Source organism: Orbicella franksi, chromosome 13 (assembly GCF_964199315.1).
Source record: "Orbicella franksi chromosome 13, jaOrbFran1.1, whole genome shotgun sequence".
Taxonomy (NCBI): domain Eukaryota; kingdom Metazoa; phylum Cnidaria; class Anthozoa; order Scleractinia; family Merulinidae; genus Orbicella; species Orbicella franksi.
This window is the reverse complement of record NC_138157.1, coordinates 6,665,722-6,684,988: the sequence shown is the minus strand read 5'-3', so window position 1 is coordinate 6,684,988 and position 19,267 is coordinate 6,665,722. Positions and strand designations below refer to the sequence as shown.

Below are 19,267 nucleotides of genomic sequence, written 5' to 3'. Positions count from 1 at the left end.
TCAAAAGTACTTAAAAGTGCATCGGAAAGTGAGAAGTTTTTTTTGCTGGAAGTGTTTTTCTTTTTTTTACAACTTGCTATGGTGAAATCTCTGTGTGGTCCTCTTTGAAGCAGAACGAAGGAGAAAACCTTTTGGAAAAATTATATAATCTATTTCTGCTGCCCACAGAGAGAGAGGTCTTTGAACGGCGACACGTCACCGAAACGAAGACCTTTAAATTTCTCGTAGCAACACCAGATCGAAGCTCAACGAACCGTCAAGTTAATAGTCAATCATTAACATTTTGATAATAGCACATGGATGTCGACGTAAATGCTCTTCACGATCCAGTGGGTCTCGCTGGTGTTGATGCAAGTTTGGAAAATATGGGGCTAGGAGCAATGATCATTCAAATCATTTCTTGGATTTCCTCGGCCGCCATGATCTTTGGCGGAGTTGTTCCGTATGTGCCGCAGTATTGGGACATTTTACAGTCTCGTGATGCAGAAGGCTTCTCTATGCATGTGTGCTTAGCTCTACTTGTCGCCAATGTGCTTAGGATATTCTTTTGGTACGTTTCAGCTTCATGGGATGGGTAGAACTCGAACCTAAGCTTTGATGAATTAGTAAACTTATGACTTATGTTATTAAACTCAATGCTTGTTTTTTTTCCTTGTCACGACGGCCATCAATCATGAATTGAGTGCTAAAATTGTGACCCTTTATCAGAGGTGATAACATTAAATAAATTTTTATATTGATGCTAGTGGTATACTTGTTTGTCTTCTAGGTTTGGTCGTCGTTTTGAACTGCCATTATTAGTCCAGAGCTTTATAATGATTGGTGCGATGCTGATGATGTTACAGCTCTGCACTAAAATTAGAAGAGAGAGTGACATGAGTGCAAGAAAAAGATCATTTCTTGGTAAGTGTAAAGAGAATCTCTTGGAACAAAATAAAAGGGGATGCAGCCATATTAAGACACCAGGGCTACCCCCCTAGCATTAAATTTGCTTATACCCAGTTATACACCAGTACTCTTGTGGAGAGACGCATTGTATGAATAGTGTCTTGTCTAAGAAAAGAAAGCAGAGACACCCGGCCAGGGCTTGAATTCAAACCACTCACTGCAGAGGCCAAAGCTAGCCATTAGCCATAGCATTTTTCTTAGAAGCAGATTTAACTCATCCAAGTTAGATAACTTGAGTTTATTATATAAACACCAGTGATTTTTCCTTTTACTAAAAATCATATCTTCATCAAGCACAGTGAACATACTATTTTTATCTTTCACACTGTGAAGATATCATTCCTTTTTGATAACATTTTTCTTTTGTCCCTTTAACTACACTTAAATTTGTTGATGTATGATCGAAACAACTTCGGATCTTCTTCAGTTGTCTTCAGCAATCTTCAGCAATCTTCAGCAATCTTCAGCAATCTTCGGAAATGTTGGGAAAATGTTTGGAAGCCTTAGTCTGGCCTTCAGAACAATTTTGGAAAATCTTTGGAAATCTTTAGAAAGTGATCGGTAATTTTTGGAAAATCGTCAAAAACGTCGTCATTAGTATGTTTGTATAATAAACAGAATATTACATGCCTGCGTGTCAATACAAATTTTATCTTCTTGAGTTCAACTCCATATCTCATGAGTGAGATATCAAGTTGAACACTCAAAAACAAAATTCGTATCCACGTGTGGACGTGTAATATCTTCTATTTACACAATAGAGAACTTTTTCTGAGTTTACATAGCCTCATCTAAACACAAGGGGGGTTCCGAGACTATGAGACAGTTATGCAAACCCAAGACGCAGTCGAGGGTTTGCGTAACTTTCGAGAATTCTCCTAACCCCCCAAGCGTTTGAATAAGGCCATGTAAACACAGAAAAAGTACTCTATTGCTTTTATAAAATATATCTCAAGAATACGAGTTAATCTAAAACGTCACAACCATGTTTACATACTCTCATCTAAACACTCCTATTGACCAATGAGAGCGCGTGTAGTATCTCAGTTATTTTGTAACGTATTATATTAAATACAAGTGGATAACTTGTCTGATTTTCATTATTTCAAGTATTTGTCCAAGCTTTTGTCTATTCCTCAGTTTACTCTTGATGAGTAAGTCATTTGCCTGACACAATAATTTCTCTCTCATGAACAGCTAATAAATCTAATTCATAGCTGCGTCATGAAAAATATCGTCAGCTACCCAATACTCTGTTGTTGGTTTTTGTTTTTCTTCAGATTTTCACAGAAGACACTTCTGGGATTGGACACAGTTTTCTGATTATGTGTTGTGTGTGCTGATTTTTGTAGCGGTTGGTGGTTATGTTACCTACTTGTTCCTCAGCTTTCCGACTTTTGTAGAACTCATAGGATTCTTAGCAGTGTTCACAGAAGCTATGCTTGGAGCTCCTCAATTCTACCGAAATCATGTGAATCAATCTACAGTAGGAATGAGGTATGTCTACAGGTCATCTCCTGTAATCTTTTAATCTTTGCTTTGGAGAGGTCACTAAACCACTTCTTGCAATTTTAGGTCCATAGTTGTCTAAGCTACATGTACCTTCCCCAATTTACTGTATCTTGCATTCTTTTTAAATCATTGGCATTTAATTAGATATTACAGCCAGTGCCATTGTCAAGGTTACTGACTAGTAAGCTTGTAAGACGAGTATTAAAGTGCAGTTTCTATACAATGTACATGAAACAACTAGGTGTATTGCATTTCCTTGGATCACAGAATGGGATGCTAGTCTGTTGCCAATTATCCCCCTCCCCTGCTGTCAGATTGTGAAGGCGTGGTGGCCTCATTAGTGCACTTGACTCCAGATTGAGAGGTTTGGGTTGAGCCCTGGCCAGCTTAGGGAGTCACATTGGGTTGTGTTCTTAGGCAAAACACTTTACTCTCACTGTGCCTCTCTCTATCCAGGTGTACAAATGGGTACCAGCAAATTTAATGCTGGGGGTAACCCTGCAATGGACAAGCATCCCATCCAGGGGGGGGGGAGGGGTAGAAATACTCCTAATCACTTCATGCTACAGAAACCAGAATAAGCTCCAGCCTGATGGGTCATACATGTGCCCTTTGCTTTTGTCCAGACTAAAACACCTGTTAACCTTTTACCTGCTAGATCAGATTGCCGTGATAATTTTCTGGTACCCATTTATACGCCTGCGTCGGGAGAGGCACTATAAGAGTAAAGAGCCTCACCCAAGAACTTGGCACATTGACCTAGGCCAGGGCTTGAAGATAGACTACCAATTTAGAGTCCAGCATAGTCTGAAAAATAATTGGCTATTTGTGTTAGGACCAGATGGTTGTATCTTTTCCCTTTCTCTGTCCACAGTGTGAAAATGGTGGTGATGTGGCTCTCAGGAGATGTTTTCAAAACTTGTTACTTCATTGTCAAGGTTGCACCTGTCCAGTTTTGGATATGCGGAATGCTTCAGATATCAATTGACATTGCTATACTTTTTCAAGTCTACAAGTACGGAACACAAGAAAGAACTCATTTAAGATAACATTTAAAGCGTATTACCATGTTCTGCAAATTTATTTATATTGAATAAATCGTCAACATAAAGGGCTTTCAGTTATTTATATAGATCTCAGAGATGATCTAGTGCTCTAGAGTTTTAAAGTGATGACGTCACAAAAATAAAATTTTTGAAATTATGGGATATGATGTCATATTCTTATAGAGGATCCTAAAAGATGCCCTCATCCCAAAAATTATCTCTGAATTGCAATTCCCGATAGAGATATAAGGGATCAAAGTTTGATAGCACCCCATACAAACCCTTCAAAATTTGTTTCAGTTCCTTCAGTTTAGAACTGACTCAAAATTAGAGAGATTTATATGGGGCAGTACCAAATTTTCAGCTTTTATATTTCGGCTGGGAATTGCAATTAAGAGGTAATTTTTGGCAAAGACCCTTTTTTAAGGATGCTCTATTTTAAAATGGTGCCAAATCCCATAATTTCTCAAAATTATTTTTTGTGACGTCACACTTTAGGACTCTATTGCGAGGTAAATATTAAACATGGCATTATTAAATTGTAATAAAAGTGCGCTAAAGTGGAACATATTAAATACTAATATGAAATTACCACACTTGGGTGTACTATGTATAAAGCTGGATATCTTGGTGAGGTCAATTTCAGTGTCAGTGCCACAGAGGTTTTACAGTATCATTTCCAGACATCTACAGAACTCATTGTCTTCTGCTTAAAGGAGCCATTTTGTCATTTTTTATCTGATGTACAAAATGTGAAGGAATTGCATTTGAAGTTACTGTAATACTTTCCTACGTCAGAAAAATATCAATCTTTAGCACGGATGGATAGGTTAATTAGACAACCAAAAAAGATTGAGAAGAAGAGCCAATGTACAAAAAGGGAAAAAGAAAATATTGGAGTGTATTTTTGCATGTAAATGTAAACACAAGTCATTGGATAATAATTGAATTATTTGTAAATAATCTGACAGTTAATGTAGACCCAAGCTGTGGCAGACAGTTTCCATTGGTCCATGATAAGTACTTGTGAATTCTTTTAATGTTCAATGTGTTAATGTGTTAATGTTTAATATTTTCCATGTCTAATATGAAGTAAAGAAAATGAAATATATCATATATCAATCTTATAGGTCGGAGTGACAGTTAGATTGCCTGTAGAAGTATCAACCTTGGGGGATTTGAAAAAGCCCAAAATTAATGCAAGGAGGTGGCCCCTGGGGAAAGACTTCTTTTGGCAAACTGAATTCCCCATTTCTCCAGAAACGGAAAATTCTTGGGAGAGGGAATAATGCAATGCAATAATACAGACCTGTACATGTGTGTCTTCCCACTCACATTTCACCTCCCCCTCCCCTATGGAGCCTCTGTGGAGGAGAGAATTGTTGCATGTTGTGTATTTTGATCCTTTCAGATACTGCTCAATTTAATTTAGGTAGCAAAGGCAGAGGTGATAGTGATAAGATGATGTCACAGGGGTGGGGACTAAAAACTGCATTCTTTTTTATTAAAGAAAATCCACAGACATTTAAATTTTTTGCACCTGCTTCATGGCTGCTCTTGCTCTTGCATACTCTCATCACTTGTAGTAAAAAAAAATTCTGTGGACACTGGCTTCATTGAGATGATTAATGTTCTGTAACTATGTCATAATCCCCTGACAGCACATGCACTATTTGTCATGCTGCTTGCATAAGAAAAGCAAATAACTGCTGAACAAACTGACCCTAGGCCTATGAAATGCAGTATCCCCAGAGGGGGTGGGAGGGAGTCAAAACCCTTCCAATGAAGGGGTATGGTATGTTTTCCCTGAAGCTTGTCATGAATGGAAATTAAATTAATTACCCCCACAGTTTTTGAAAGACAAAAATATGGGATTTCTTCAATAGTGATATTAAAATAAATGACAGAGAATAAGAGGAAGATTTTCATGTGCGACATTTGTTTTAGCATACAATTCTGAATTCCCCTAAAATTTCATGCTATTGTCCAGGCATGGCTCCCCTCCCCCCACCCCTCCCCTGTGCAATAGTAAACTATATTTTTCCATTTCACAACGGCTGTCCCTTGTCAGGATTCCTGCCATTTTCTTATTATTATACAAGCTAATGTTTAAAAGTGTTGCCTGGCCAAACTGCTAAATAACCGGAGTAGAAAAAAAGCACTGGGGAGTTGGTAACTAATTTAAAACAAGCCTTTGCTAGACCTTTCTACTCCACTGGCCCCTCCCTAATTAAAATCGGCAACACTTCACATCAGTTTGAGGTCTGGGTATGAATAATCATTCGAGAGCGAGATCTGGTGCTACAAGGAAGAGGTAAAGCTACGGTGGCTGTTTGAGAAGGAAATCGCGCCCATGTGGACTTAAGCTGGACGTTGATGCTTAGAAATAAAGCCGAGATATGCAAGGAGAGTGAATTAAGTTACAATGAGGCTTAATCGGACGGCAGAAAGGTGTGCTGCCTTCACGATTTTCACGGAATCGCGAGCATGTTTTCGCGGGTGATTTTTGCACGAACTACGCGTGCGCTTTGGCGGCTTAACCAACTGTCGACCAATCAGAGGGCAGAATTCAGGACACAGCAGGGCTTCCTTTCGTGTAGTAAGATGGCGGACGCCGGTGGCGAAGAAAAGATCAGCAAGAAGTAAGTTTATTTTTTCGTTTTAATTAGTGACATTTGTTCTAGAAAATTTGGTGAATGTATTCTTTTCTTCGTGGATAACAGCGAGCTAAAGAGGAGGCTCAAAGCGGAGCAGAAAGCCAAAGAAAAGGAAGCCAAACAGTCACAGAAGGTACACTATGTCTTTGAAAATCACTCTTGATTCACGCACGTGCTTAATGTTTGTTTAATTTTACTCAATGAAAGTCTTTGATTTCCCAGGCGCAGAGCACTCCAGCTTCCGAGAACAAAAAGAAGGATGAATTGGACGAAGAATCTTTGGATCCGAATGTAAGAGGAAATTCCTTTCGAGTTTTCGTGTTTAAAAGCTTAAACCTGACCTTGGTCCTAATTTTTTTTATTGCTCACTTCCGTCCTCATGATATTTTATTATTCGATCTTACGACTCACCCGAAATAACGAAGAACTGCATCTGTAGATAAGTATATTTAGTGCGACATTATTTGTGCCGGCTATTCAAAGAAAATTTATTGTTTAGTGTACGTAAGCTAAAGTCTTATATTGCGATAGCATTGCATCATTTATTAATTCCGCCCACGGAAGTCCCCTGGGTATAGGATAATCCTTGTTTGGTCAGCACCCGTAGCATTCTGCTCCAATTCAATTTAGGGTGAAACACTCAAGGAAAACAATTGGGGAGGTATAACTGAAGCAGTTAAGATATTATACATTCAAATGTAACCCCAGTGAAAATTTCTTAACTTATTCAACTCCCCTATCCCTGCCTCCAAAATTCCTATTATTATTGGATAATTGGAATTAGTGGAGTGCAATTCAGGGAGTAATTGCGTGGGTAATTTCAAAATAGGACGAGCAAGAAGTGCGAGGCCAATTTGAAAATACGAGCACAATTACTCCTTGAATTGTACAACGTGAGGTCCAAGTACTTATTAATCGCATTTATAACAAATTTCGGAATTAAACATGTCATTTGGGAAGTTCTTTTGAGGAAAAATGTCTGTAGTGCTTTTCATAAGGTTTGAAAACTGTAGGAAACATTGCTAAGGAAGCCATTAAAGCAGGCGTAATTGACGTGCAAATCACGTGGGTATCCAATAATGGGTATCCAGTAACAAAACATTCAAATTGGGTACCTGTAATTGGACACCCACATGATCACGCACCAATTCCGTGACAAATAGGTGCACAGAGAACCAATGACAATCAAGAATTTTTTTATAGATACAATTATTATTATTATTATTGTGGATCAGTCATCCCCTCTCCCTGATATGAACAACCATAATTGGTTTTTGCTGGGGGAACCTGGAAAGCAAAAATGAAGTCTGGAGTCTCTTAGCAAAAGGAGGTTAAGAGGATTGGCAGGTCTGCTACACTTACAGATTCAGAGTACCACCATACACTACCATCCCACTCTCCCCTCCCAAAGAGTACAGCACTCTCCAAGAAATTCAACCTGGAGCATTTATTGCCCCTAAACCACCCTAATCACCAGTTTTGTATATACCTAAAAATAATCTCCATTACGCATATCCTCAAGTATTCTTCCTCCTTCCTTTGAGCTAGATTTAGAAATTTATCACAACGGCAGAAATGCTTATTGAAAGCAACTTTTAATGTTGGTGTTACTTTGATCTTATCATCTACAGCAATACTATAAAATTCGAAGCCAAGCTGTTCAGGCGCTCAAGGCTGGCACTGAATTGCCTTACCCTCATAAATTTCATGTGTCAACTTCGTTAGCGGAATTCATTGAAAAATACAAAGACGTTGCAGATGGGACTTGGGCAGAGGACGTAGTTACTGTTAGTGGTTAGTTTCCAAATTTAATATTTTTTTTTCCTTTGTGAAAAGTGAGCTCTTCAATGTGCTGTAGTCTCAAAGTTAAAATCATGATGCATTAATAATGTTGTCCTTGTTGTCCTTGAGTGATTAAAAAGAACATCCTTGCAACTGTCAGTCAGAACAAAGAAAAAGGAAACACTACCACAGGGAATGGAAGGGAGGGGAGGGGAGGGGAGGGGAGGGGAGGGGAGAGAGGGGATCACTGAGAAGCTAATGCTGCAATAAATTTGTATTTTACCATGTTATGAAAATTGTCTTTCATTATTCTTTTATTATTTATTCCTTCTAATTTCTTTGATCCAGGCAGGGTCCATGCAAAACGTTTATCTGGCGCTAAGCTGATATTCTATGATTTACGAGGAGAAGGAGTTAAGATTCAAGTTATGGCAGATGCTAGAGCCTCGGAACAGGATTTTACAGAAGTGCACAATAAAATACGACGAGGTGACATCATCGGAGTTAAGGGAAAACCAGGTTAATACATTTGTATGTATGACTATGAAAATGTTGATAATGAAAACTTCATTCTTACACACCAAATGACCTACAGATCTTGATTTTATGACTCCTAAAGGTCTGAAAATCACTTCAAGCAATGGAAAAGAAGTAGAAGAGTACAAAAAGGAAGAGGAGAAAAAAGAGGCAACTTAAGCAGTTGTGGAATTAAAGCCTGAAAAAAATTGAAATTCAGGCTTGACCAGGGTTTGAAGCCATGATCTTGGCGATACTGGTGCAGTGTTTTAGGGAGTAGAGGGTTCTTCTTTTCAGAACTACCCTCAACTGGGTGATTACACTACATCAAAGCCTTAAGGAAACTGCTATATCCTTAGAATGTCCAACTGGTTTATTTTTAACAGGAAAAACAAAGAAAGGTGAACTAAGCATTTTGCCCTCAAGTGTAACATTGTTATCACCCTGTCTACATATGCTTCCGCATCTTCACTTTGGACTGAAAGACAAGGTATTTATGTTTGATTCCAGCTTATTAATTAGGGTGCTGTGTTTGCAAGTAAATGCATGAAATATGATAAATTGAACTGCAGGAGAAAGATTCAAAGACATGAGAGATAATCACAGTTTTGCATGCAACTAAAGCAGTTGCAACAATAAGGCCTAAAAAAATTCAGGTTGGATTGGATTTAAACTCATGTCCTCTGTGATTCTAGTGCAGTGCTCTTCAGACATCTGTCAAGCCAGGTGAGAGCTACCAGTCACATTATTTTCTTGGAACCGCACATTTTGTAATCTGTTACAATTAGGTGTCGTGATACATATGAATAAAGGCTGGATACGGACACCATGTTATTTCACACATCATTTTAGTTCAGTGCATGCATACTGTGCTGGCAGTTTAATTGTAATAACATTTTCTCTAAATTTAATTATTGACTGGTAATAAGAGCAGTTTTCAATAAGCCAAATTGGAGTTTCAAGAATTACATGTAGTACATTAGCTTGCATTGGGCATGCGCTTTCTATCCCTAATTTATTCTCCTTTTTGTAAAACAAAAGAAGAGAATAAATCAGGGATAAAAAAGCATGCCCAAATATGCACTAATTCTTGAAACTCCAATTTGGCTAGTTGAGTGTCGAAAATAATCACGCAATTACTTTGGTTTTGGTTTTGTTTTCATACTGTTTGAGATAAGCTGAGTAGTCTAATTGACAAGTAATTGGTTTTACGACACTCAATTGAAAACCACTCTACAGCACATCGTTAATGTGGCTAGATTCTATAGACATCACAATGGCATAGAATGACTTAAGTTACACACTGTAATAATATCTGTCTGTGATCACCTCACTGGGCAAGTGACATAGTCCTCAGGCCTTAATTGTCAACTAAATCACGTGAGGTAAAATCAGCACCCAAGTTAATCACAGCGTTTCCTTTATGGTGGATTGAAGCTGTTTCATGCCTTGGGAACATGTGATTTATCAGAATGATATTATCTACCTGCAAGTTTCTATTAAAACATTATAGCAGAGCTGTGCAGTGGGTTGTTAGTGTACAGTAACCTTTCTAAATAAGAACGTATGTTTTTTTTTTCCTTGTTTTTCCCCATTCTTGCAGGAAACAAGGTTCAGACAGCGTTATTTAGACCTCATTCTCAATGACAAAGTACGGCAGAAATTTATTGTCCGGGCAAAGATCATCAACTATGTCAGAAAGTTCCTTGATAGTTTAGGATTCTTAGAAGTAAGTGGATTGTGCAGGCTCTTTGTTGTTTCTCAATGTCCTCAGTGAGGGTATGAACTAATGGCGCATACAAACTTGAGAACATATAGCACATAATTATCAGTTTTAATAAACCTCAGTGACTTCCAGGTAATCCTGTAGGATTCCCATCAGAAAAAAAACAACAAACTTAATGTGGCCATCTAGGCCAGTTTTTATATATAATTTATTATTGAAGTTTGAACAGGCCTGCAAGGTTTAGGGAACTAACTAAAGCAAAATAAATCATGTTGAGGTGTTAGACAGTTTCTTTATTGTGATTCAGTCCCCTAAGATTCAGCACTGTATTTGAATAGTTTAATATTGTGGAATTACGCTACCAAGTTAGCCTCATTGAGAGTAACTGGTGACAATCCTTCTAGAAAAATATATTAATTACCGGTAAATTTATTTCCAACTGTACATCAAAAGTAAAAGTAAAGATGATTTATAAGTATACAGTGTAAGAGGTTATAATTTTGATAACAGGAGTCATTTATGTCAACAAATTAAATACCTGTATCATGGTTTTCTTTTTTCCTGGAATTAAGAGTGCTCTCTGAATCTCTCTGACAATGTTGTGATTATCTGTTACAGGTAGAAACCCCTCTAATGAACATGATCCCAGGTGGAGCAACAGCCAAACCTTTCATCACTCACCATAATGACCTGAATATGGATCTCTACATGAGAGTAGCACCTGAGCTTTACCACAAGGTCAGCTAATGTTCATCATTCTGTAACTAAATCTGATACTGGGTTGTTGGTACACTTCAGGATAGGAGGGGAATGTTTCATGGTATATATTGCATTCCTCGCTGTCTTTTCTGTACTGTTAAAGAGACTTGCATATTTAATATTTCTTATTTTATCTTTTTTCAGATGCTTATAGTGGGAGGCATTGATAGAGTGTATGAAATTGGAAGACAGTTTAGAAATGAAGGTAATCAACATAATGAGACGTAAGTTACATAGCTTTGTACAGAACAGCAACAAAAAGATCGCTGCAAGCCTATATGAGATACTGCCTTCAAGTAGAGTCAGTTTTCATTTTTCTGTGATAATAGAAATGTACACATGCTCAGTGTTTCAGCCAGAAAATTTTACTTGAGGGCCAAAGTGGCCCCTGAAGATCTTTTTGAGGGGCCAATTTTTTAGGAAAGGGGCCAATAAACTGAAAGCTACAGAAGAAAAAAGTGCATCAGGGTACCAAGGAAAATAAAGCAGTTTATTAGGATCTATGGTAAAATTTAATAGTAAGTGCTTTTTGAAGGGTTTCTACTCAATAAAGTTTCTTTTGAAACAGATACTAGTAGGAAGGATCCGTGCATTACAAGAGAACAATCCTTAGGCCAACATGACGTAGTCAATGATCAAGGGTTTGCAATGCATTAGAGGGTGATTTCAACCACGGTCAGCCATTTGGAAGTTTTCTGATATGAGAGAATCAATACAGCAAAGCAAATGGACGGATTGACTTTTTTTCTTATGTTGAATGTTTTAGAAACAAAGATCTTTCAATATGATTTTCTAGAAGGACATAATGTGTGACAAAATAACCGTTTTTGATTGTCAACACAGAGAAATGTAGTCGCCATTATGCTCTATTATGGCGACTAAACCAGAATTTTTGGTCGCCAAGGATGAAATGCTTGTAGCATTGGGGACCGTATCGATCACAATTTCGAGCCCTGAGATGGCTTTTGAAATATTATGCCTGTGCCAAGCCTGCAGTCTTTTAAAAGGAAAGGGCCAAATTGGCCCTTTTTTCATTTTTCTAGGGGCCATCTCTGATTGTAACGCGGGATTCCTGCAATGGTGCGCTCTGGCAGAAACACTGCATACTCCAGTTCAATGTATGACGAAAGAAATCAATGTAATAAATAACTCTTCACTTAAAATCATCCCTCTTGTTTTCTCCAGGTATTGATATGACGCATAATCCAGAATTCACCACCTGTGAGTTTTACATGGCCTATGCAGATTACAATGATCTCATGGAGTTAACAGAAGTCATGTTATCTGGTAAGTAACGACAACTTAGACTCGTCTAATAATAAATCCGGTGTTTGTAAACACGCTAAAGAAAATGTTAAAAAGGTCTTGGACAAAAGTAGTGTTTGGTCTCCTTAGAGCAGAGTTTTAAAAGTTCAAGGTTAAAGATAATGTGCAAAAAAGCCTGGAATGTTTTAATCCTGTTTTGACATGGTTGCTTCATGTACAATTGTACATGTATGTATGAAATAGGAAGAGAGATCAGGAGTGAAAGTGAAGTCAGATATGGAAGTTCATGTGATTTTCTGCAGACTCCCAGACCAAGCTATGGTCGATGTGCAGAGATAACATTGTGATCTAAATGGTATTGTGAGCAAATGACTAGCACTGAGAACATTTTTCATCTCTGTGATGGCTTTTCTTCAGGTTTGGTCAAGTCATTAACAGGTGGCTATGTGGTGACATATCATCCAAATGCAACTGACCCTGAAAACATGGGTGAACCTCTGACAGTAGACTTCACTCCACCCTTCAGAAGAGTGCGCATGATTCCTGATCTTGAAAAGGTGCTGAATGTGAAGTTACCACCACCATCTGATTTTGGGACCCCAGGTAATGATAGTGTTTAAGTTTTTTTTTTTTTTTCACTCTATTTTCATTTTGAGGGTGGGGAGGGGACACCCTCTGACTGCTCTGAACTACAGTGTGCTTTTTTCAAATAAACCACACCTATAAACAAGCCAGAAATGAACCAAGAAACACAAGGCATGGAGTGTGTCACTGAAATCTTTAAATCCTTACCTCTGTCCTGACAAGAAACTTAAAATTATATTTTTGTTATGTTCCTTGTGATCAACTCAGATTATAAATAATAGGAATTGGTAGTGGTGCTTCCCTTGGAAAGGCTGTTTGCCAATTGTGTTGAGATTAAAATGGAATTTAGAAGTGTTGAGTCTTTCGGATTGTGGAAAAGCTGAAAACCTGGGGAGGGATAAACCCTCAGAGCAAAGATGAGAATGAATACCAAACCCTGTGCCAACCATGTGTTATCCCATCACCAGATTGTTAAGCACTTCCCTCTAATCGTGTGCTTTGGGTTTGTTTGAACTGTCATTAAATGTTCTTTATTTCCTTTGAGGTTTTTTCTCCCAGTTCTGCGTGCTCTTTTCTTCTTTCTTAATCTATTGAAATGTGTTTTAATTTTATTTCTCCATGTTGAAAGCAAAGAAAATAAAGTTGTTAAGGCCTTAAAACACTTCTCTGCAAAGCAACATGACAATATTGGATATTGTTTGATTGTTCATTTGTATTTACAGTGTAGCCTTTTGTTTCTTTTTTTCAGAAACACGACAATTTTTTGATGACTTGTGTGTCAAGCATAATGTTGACTGCAGTCCTCCAAGAACAACAACAAGACTCCTAGACAAGGTAAGTGTCAAGGTCTGTCTGTAATTTACATCATTTATTTGGACAAACTTGTGTACAAGTTAGGGAAACTTTGTATTTCAAAATGAATAAAAGTCGGAATCATATTACATGTAGCACCTGAGAAAAGAAAATCTAAATTTCTTGTGAAAATGAAGAAAAAGTTGGTGATTTAAAGATTGCATGTAGCAAGTTTTGATATAATGAGTTGCAGGCTTTAAGCCAGATGGGCATCCAGGCATCCTGTGGACGGCCTCTTATTAAAGAAAATTGTTTTATTTATTATATGTTGCCTTATAAATTGTTTATTTGAGGAGGCCCTATAGCACATTTTGGACGGCCACTTTTCAAAGCCTTGACAAAAGTAAAATTGATGAAGCACAAATTGGCTTCCTTTTATTTAACTGCTCACTTTTGCTGTTCTCAGTGAAATTTTTTTTTTTTTATCATGGTTGGCAGTTGTAGTAACGGCTGTTGTATTAACCTCTAAGTAAGGTTGATAGCCAAGTTATCATGCACATGCTCTTCTATCCGTGAATGACCTCACTGGGCAAGTGACATAGTCCTCAGGCCTTAATTGTCAACTAAATCACGTGAGGTAAAATCAGCACCCAAGTTAATCACAGCGCTTCCTTTGTGGTGGATTGAAGCTGTTTCATGCCTTGGGAACACATTCTTTTTCTTTGTGTTAGTTCAATAAATGTCATGTCATTTCTTCTTCATGAATTGTTACATCTGTTACCAAACATCATGATTCTCAAGTTCTACGGTTTGTCACTCGAGCCTTTCAATCCTTCATGTCAACATGCAAATTCTAAATGTTTGACAATGAAATGAAGCTCACTTTTGCGCTTCAAAAGTTGCCTAATTAACACTCTGTAGAGCTCACAATTTTTCTTCCAGATATTTGCTGAACAGGGTTATTAATCTTTTTTGCATGTCAGCTTGTTGGAGAATTCCTTGAGGAGACATTTGCCAGCCCAACATTCCTCATTGATCATCCTCAAATAATGAGTCCACTTTCAAAGTGGTAAGTCAAAATATGTATCCCCCAGTGGCTTGTATTGTTCCAGAAAATATCCATACCCCTGAGGGCCCCTCCCTACGGAAAGTTTTTGCTTTGAGCCCTCACCCCTCTGGAATTTTCAGCTTAACTTCACACTTTCCTTAGACAAAATAGCATTTAACATCCCCCACATTGTAAGTAGAGTTAGAGTCACAGTTTTTAGTTTGGCAGTTTTAATTACATTCTATGACAGTAAATCTCATATACATGTAGTTTTAAACTTACCTACAAATGAAAGCTTGCGCTGACCATAAACAGGCTATCTGCAATGCTAATCAGTCTAACAGGAGTGCCATTGAGGATAATTTTGAATGCTATCAATTGTAATGTAATGACACTTGCTGGTTAGCATGCAGTAACAATGTAGTGCAACCATTATGGCACAAACTGACCTCACCAGGCAAGTTCACTTAAGTTCAGTTACAGTGGACTATTTCACGTGAGGTTAAAGCAAGCTCCTTGACAGAGCTTATGAGCTACAGTCTGTTTGATGCTGCCAGTATCAAGTAGCTGATGGTTCAACTGCATTTTGGAAACATTCTATATTTGTTGACTAAAGGCATAAAGGAGATGACTAGCATTTCAGGCTATGCGGGATTGCCAAGCTAGGGCTCAAGACTTTCTTTTAATCTTTGTTAGTAATGAGAAATTTCAAACCCTAGTGTTCTAGAACATTACCAAGATATTTTTTTAGACTCTTGCCATCTTGCTCTGAAAGCCAGATAATAGGGAGTTTTAGCAAACCAAGACGGCAACGGCAACGAGAACGTCACCAAACAAAGGGTTTAATGAGCAGAACCACATTGTTCTGCACGTGCGTTTTGAATCTTTGTATATTTCTTTGCCGTCCTCTGTAAAACAACAACGTGAAATGACAGTCGTAGGTATTTTAGAGAACGTATACCGCAATGGCGAATATTTCGTGTCTTCCTTTTAAATTGAACGCTGTCATTACGTATTTGGCCTGAGCAAGTTTTTAGAGCGATAGGCGTACTGAACAGATCTACACAGTTGCGACATTCGAGGATAAACTATAAATACTTTTTTTTACAACGTGTCGTTCTCGGCGTCGCCGTCGTCATTGCTAAAACTCCCTAATGAGAGAAAATCTGGGGCAATGGTGGTTATTGAGGGCTAACCTGGCCTCAGTGGAGGTACATGTAGATGTAAGGAAATTGTTAATTAATTTGAGGGCATTTAAAGATTGTCCTTTGTTGTCAGTTTGAAATTGTGTTGCTGTTCCTTTTTTCTGGCTAGGCATCGATCTGTTCCTGGTCTTTCTGAAAGATTTGAGCTCTTCATTTGTCACAAAGAAGTGTGCAATGCATACACTGAATTAAATGACCCTGTCATTCAGAGAGAGATGTTTCAGCTTCAAAGCAAGGTTTGTTTATCAAACTCTACATACATGCTATTCGAAGTTGTTTAACTCTTTATCAAGTCAGTGCATGTAGTCAAAACGCCTTTGATCATGTGGTAAAGAGTTCAGTTTAAGAACCTTATGATATGACTGAGAAAAGTGCGTCAATGTGATTGGCTGAGAGTAGTGCATCCATACTTTATTCCGTTATATAATGAGTAATCGTATGAAATCTCCAGAAATTAAGGATTTACACTACTTATGATATTTTAAAATTGTTTCAAATTGCACTCACCTAAAGGCTAGGGTGCAGTTTTAAGAGTTTTCAAGTATCACTTGTTGTGTAAATTCTTAATTACGCTCATTCATTTGATAACCTGATATACTTTTGGCACCTTTCACTCATTCATTGTTAATACCGTTATTCACCTCACTGGGCAAGGGACATAGCCATCAGGCCATAACTGTCAACTAAATCATGTGAGGTAAGATCGACATCCAAGTTAATCACAGCGCTTCCCTTGTAATGGATGGACGTTGTTTCATGCCTCGGGAACATCAGTCTCGATGTTGTTTAACATCTGAACTTGCCACATAATATCATCAATACTTAGTTAATTTTAAAAGTATACAGGTGGGAGAATCAAGAAAAGCATTACTGATCTACCGCCAAATTCTGAGAACTAAGATGAAAAAAATATGTGGTGGGGAAGGACAATTTCTGTTTTTGAGCGTGGCCTCTTTCATTACTTATCAAAGAATATTGTGATTTTATTGGTTGTAAAAGTTATATCCATTGAACTATTGGACAACAGTTGTGCAAACTTTGTTCACAGGCTTCAGATGTTGATCAACATATCGATACTCTACCAATTACACAGGTGGAGAGAATAAAGAAAAAAACTGAATGTGTTTGCTTTCACTTAGGACAAAGCTGCAGGCGATGACGAGGCAATGTTTGTCGATGAAAACTTCTGTACAGCTCTTGAATATGGTCTGCCACCCACAGCCGGGTGGGGCCTGGGGATAGACAGACTGACCATGTTCCTGACAGACTCGAACAATATCAAGGTTTGTTTTAGTTACATGTATGTCCACCAGGTCTTGGCCAGTTCCGTTACAGCTGTATCCTTGACGAAAAATGCTGTAAAGTCGTATCGATGCTTTTGTCTAGGCCTCGTCTTTCTCGACAAACCAAGTGACCCGAAAAACGACGAAGAAAAGAAGCGCAGGGGATACCAAGCCTGCGAGCGAACGTTTGGGGAGAACACGCGCGAACGGCGAAGCAGCGAGAAAAGCACTTCTACACCAGACTTCTCCCGTCAGATCGCGTTGCTCGCGCGTGCGACTCGAAGGCGAGCCTGCTCGTAGGCTAGGGTATACTCATAACCAGCTGCTAATCTGCTGCCTTGGTGTTGTGAAAGAATTCAAAAATTCACAGGAAGAGGAGGGTGCCAAGAGATAAGAGCTCATTTGGACAATTATTATAATGCGTTATGTTGCTACACTTTGTTATGGCAATGCACCCAATGTTTACATCTTAAATCTGGGTCACCTCTTTTTCGCTAACCGCGAGACGTCACACTATACGAGATCGGTCTTTGATAATTATACGTAAGTTCTCGCAACTAATACCTATAAAGATGTATGAAGATCCGTAAGGAGAATTTCCATTTGAATCCAGAGTGATAGGATTAAGCTTTTATTCTGTTTGTCCTAGGAGGTGCTTTTCTTCCCAGCCATGAAGCCAGATGACGGGGGACCAGCTGAACAAAACGAGACAGAAGTGAATCCAGGAGAAAAAGAGAAGAAGTAAAAATACACTTGGCCTCGCCAATTTACTCACAGATTGAAAAGGAATGACAAAAAAATATATTAATAATAATCCATTAGATAATGGTCATTAATTCATTAAAGATGACCGACGGTCAAGTGGAAGAGCAAAAGCACAAACAAATGCACCAAGCAGAAGATTCAGGACAATGCAATGTACTTCTCTTTTTAGAAAGGAACATTCAATTAAATCTGTGTCATACCATGTGTGACGAACAGTCCGGACAGCACTGTAAAGTTCTCTCTGACTTTTCAAAGGAATTTCGAAATCTTACAGAAATTCATAATTGTTTTCGTTTATTCTAGAGAACGATAAAAAATCTCACGTCAATCTGACGTTTTCTCTGACGTGTGATGAGGCGTTTTTTTTTTTCTTTTTTCTTTTTTACCTCCTCTTCATCCCTGCCGAGAAAAAAAAAACGATCGCCTGATCGCAAGTTACGTTTTGCGTAGAAAGTAGTGCGGTAATCTGTTCGTTGAACAGTAAGCTGGGTTTGTAGTGTATGAATCGTGTAGCTATACTATCCTAACGTGTAGCAAAATTAGTTATTTTAATCGAGTTATTTAATAACCTGCTGTGGCCGCGTATCTCGCACAATAATAATTATTCCCTTGTCCTTATTTTTACTCATTGTGCTTCCAGCTTCAGTGGGGAATAATGATTGAAATAAAGTCAACTAGCCCAGCTTGTGGACTTGCACCTTTTTTAAGACCTCTATAGTGACTGGTTCTTGTTTAAGTTTAAGTTTAAGTTTAATAATACTTTGTCATGCTAGTACAAGTAAATAAATCACAGAAATTACAAAAAGTACATGACTGGAGAATTAGGCCATTTTCGATACATTAAAATTCTAACTTGGCTGTGAGGCTTGGGTGAATAAAACAAAAGAAATCACATCGAGGTCGAGTGATGAATAATTAATTTCTTTTGTTTTATTCTCCCAAACCTCGGAGCCATGTTACAATTTTAATATATCGAAAATGGCCCAGTATTGGGGGAAACTAAATTCCCATAAAAGAATATTCTCCGATATTAAACATTCTAAAAAGATTGAGAAGGGAAATTTAAATGATCTGCACCTCTCTTGTTTAAAAGCCAGGGGCATCGTTTTGTGTTGTTTACCTATTGCTTCGTTTGGCCAATTATAAAGAATCTTGTAAACGGTGCTGGTCGCTCCCTAAAAGAGGGTGATTTTGCACTTAGTGGTCGCTGTCCACCTCGAAGTTCGTAAAACATACTGCGCTTGGCGTCGTATTTTTAACTCTCTTCTCGGTGTTTGGAAATGTGATCAAACACGGCTTTTGATATGGTACTACAATGACTGATTAACACAGACCCTTTTTGAACTGTTCAGTAATTTGGAGAGAATATAAAACATG

The 19,267-nt window shown here is 38.1% G+C and overlaps 2 protein-coding genes across 2 annotated transcripts; both read left to right on the top strand.

The window, feature by feature from the left end:
* The first annotated feature begins 7 nt into the window (after positions 1–7).
* Positions 8–4,066, top strand: LOC145466217 (solute carrier family 66 member 2-like). The gene is made up of 4 exons (XM_081449953.1): positions 8–550; positions 770–903; positions 2,229–2,445; positions 3,335–4,066. Exons 1-4 carry the CDS (start codon positions 297–299, stop codon positions 3,507–3,509), a joined length of 780 nt encoding a protein of 259 aa, XP_081306079.1. The 5' UTR covers positions 8–296; the 3' UTR covers positions 3,510–4,066.
* Positions 4,067–4,152: 86 nt separating this feature from the next.
* Positions 4,153–19,223, top strand: LOC145466213 (lysine--tRNA ligase-like). The gene is made up of 16 exons (XM_081449949.1): positions 4,153–6,148; positions 6,230–6,296; positions 6,386–6,454; positions 7,795–7,957; positions 8,294–8,464; positions 8,848–8,951; positions 10,065–10,190; positions 10,806–10,925; positions 11,091–11,151; positions 12,132–12,233; positions 12,630–12,815; positions 13,546–13,631; positions 14,573–14,658; positions 15,952–16,078; positions 16,982–17,125; positions 17,775–19,223. Exons 1-16 carry the CDS (start codon positions 5,994–5,996, stop codon positions 17,868–17,870), a joined length of 1,863 nt encoding a protein of 620 aa, XP_081306075.1. The 5' UTR covers positions 4,153–5,993; the 3' UTR covers positions 17,871–19,223.
* Positions 19,224–19,267: the final 44 nt, after the last annotated feature.

What these genes read in the sequence shown, in the direction of transcription:
- LOC145466217 (XM_081449953.1), top strand. Translation starts at nt 297, where the DNA reads ATGGATGTCGACGTAAATGCTCTTCACGATCCAGTGGGTCTCGCTGGT. An exon ending in GTGCTTAGGATATTCTTTTG is followed by an intron (nt 551 to 769) that starts GTACGTTTCAGC and finishes TTTGTCTTCTAG; the next exon opens with GTTTGGTCGTCGTTTTGAAC. An exon ending in AAGAAAAAGATCATTTCTTG is followed by an intron (nt 904 to 2,228) that starts GTAAGTGTAAAG and finishes GTTTTTCTTCAG; the next exon opens with ATTTTCACAGAAGACACTTC.
- LOC145466213 (XM_081449949.1), top strand. Translation starts at nt 5,994, where the DNA reads ATGTTTTCGCGGGTGATTTTTGCACGAACTACGCGTGCGCTTTGGCGG. An exon ending in CAACAAGACTCCTAGACAAG is followed by an intron (nt 13,632 to 14,572) that starts GTAAGTGTCAAG and finishes TTTGCATGTCAG; the next exon opens with CTTGTTGGAGAATTCCTTGA. An exon ending in ATGAGTCCACTTTCAAAGTG is followed by an intron (nt 14,659 to 15,951) that starts GTAAGTCAAAAT and finishes TTTTCTGGCTAG; the next exon opens with GCATCGATCTGTTCCTGGTC.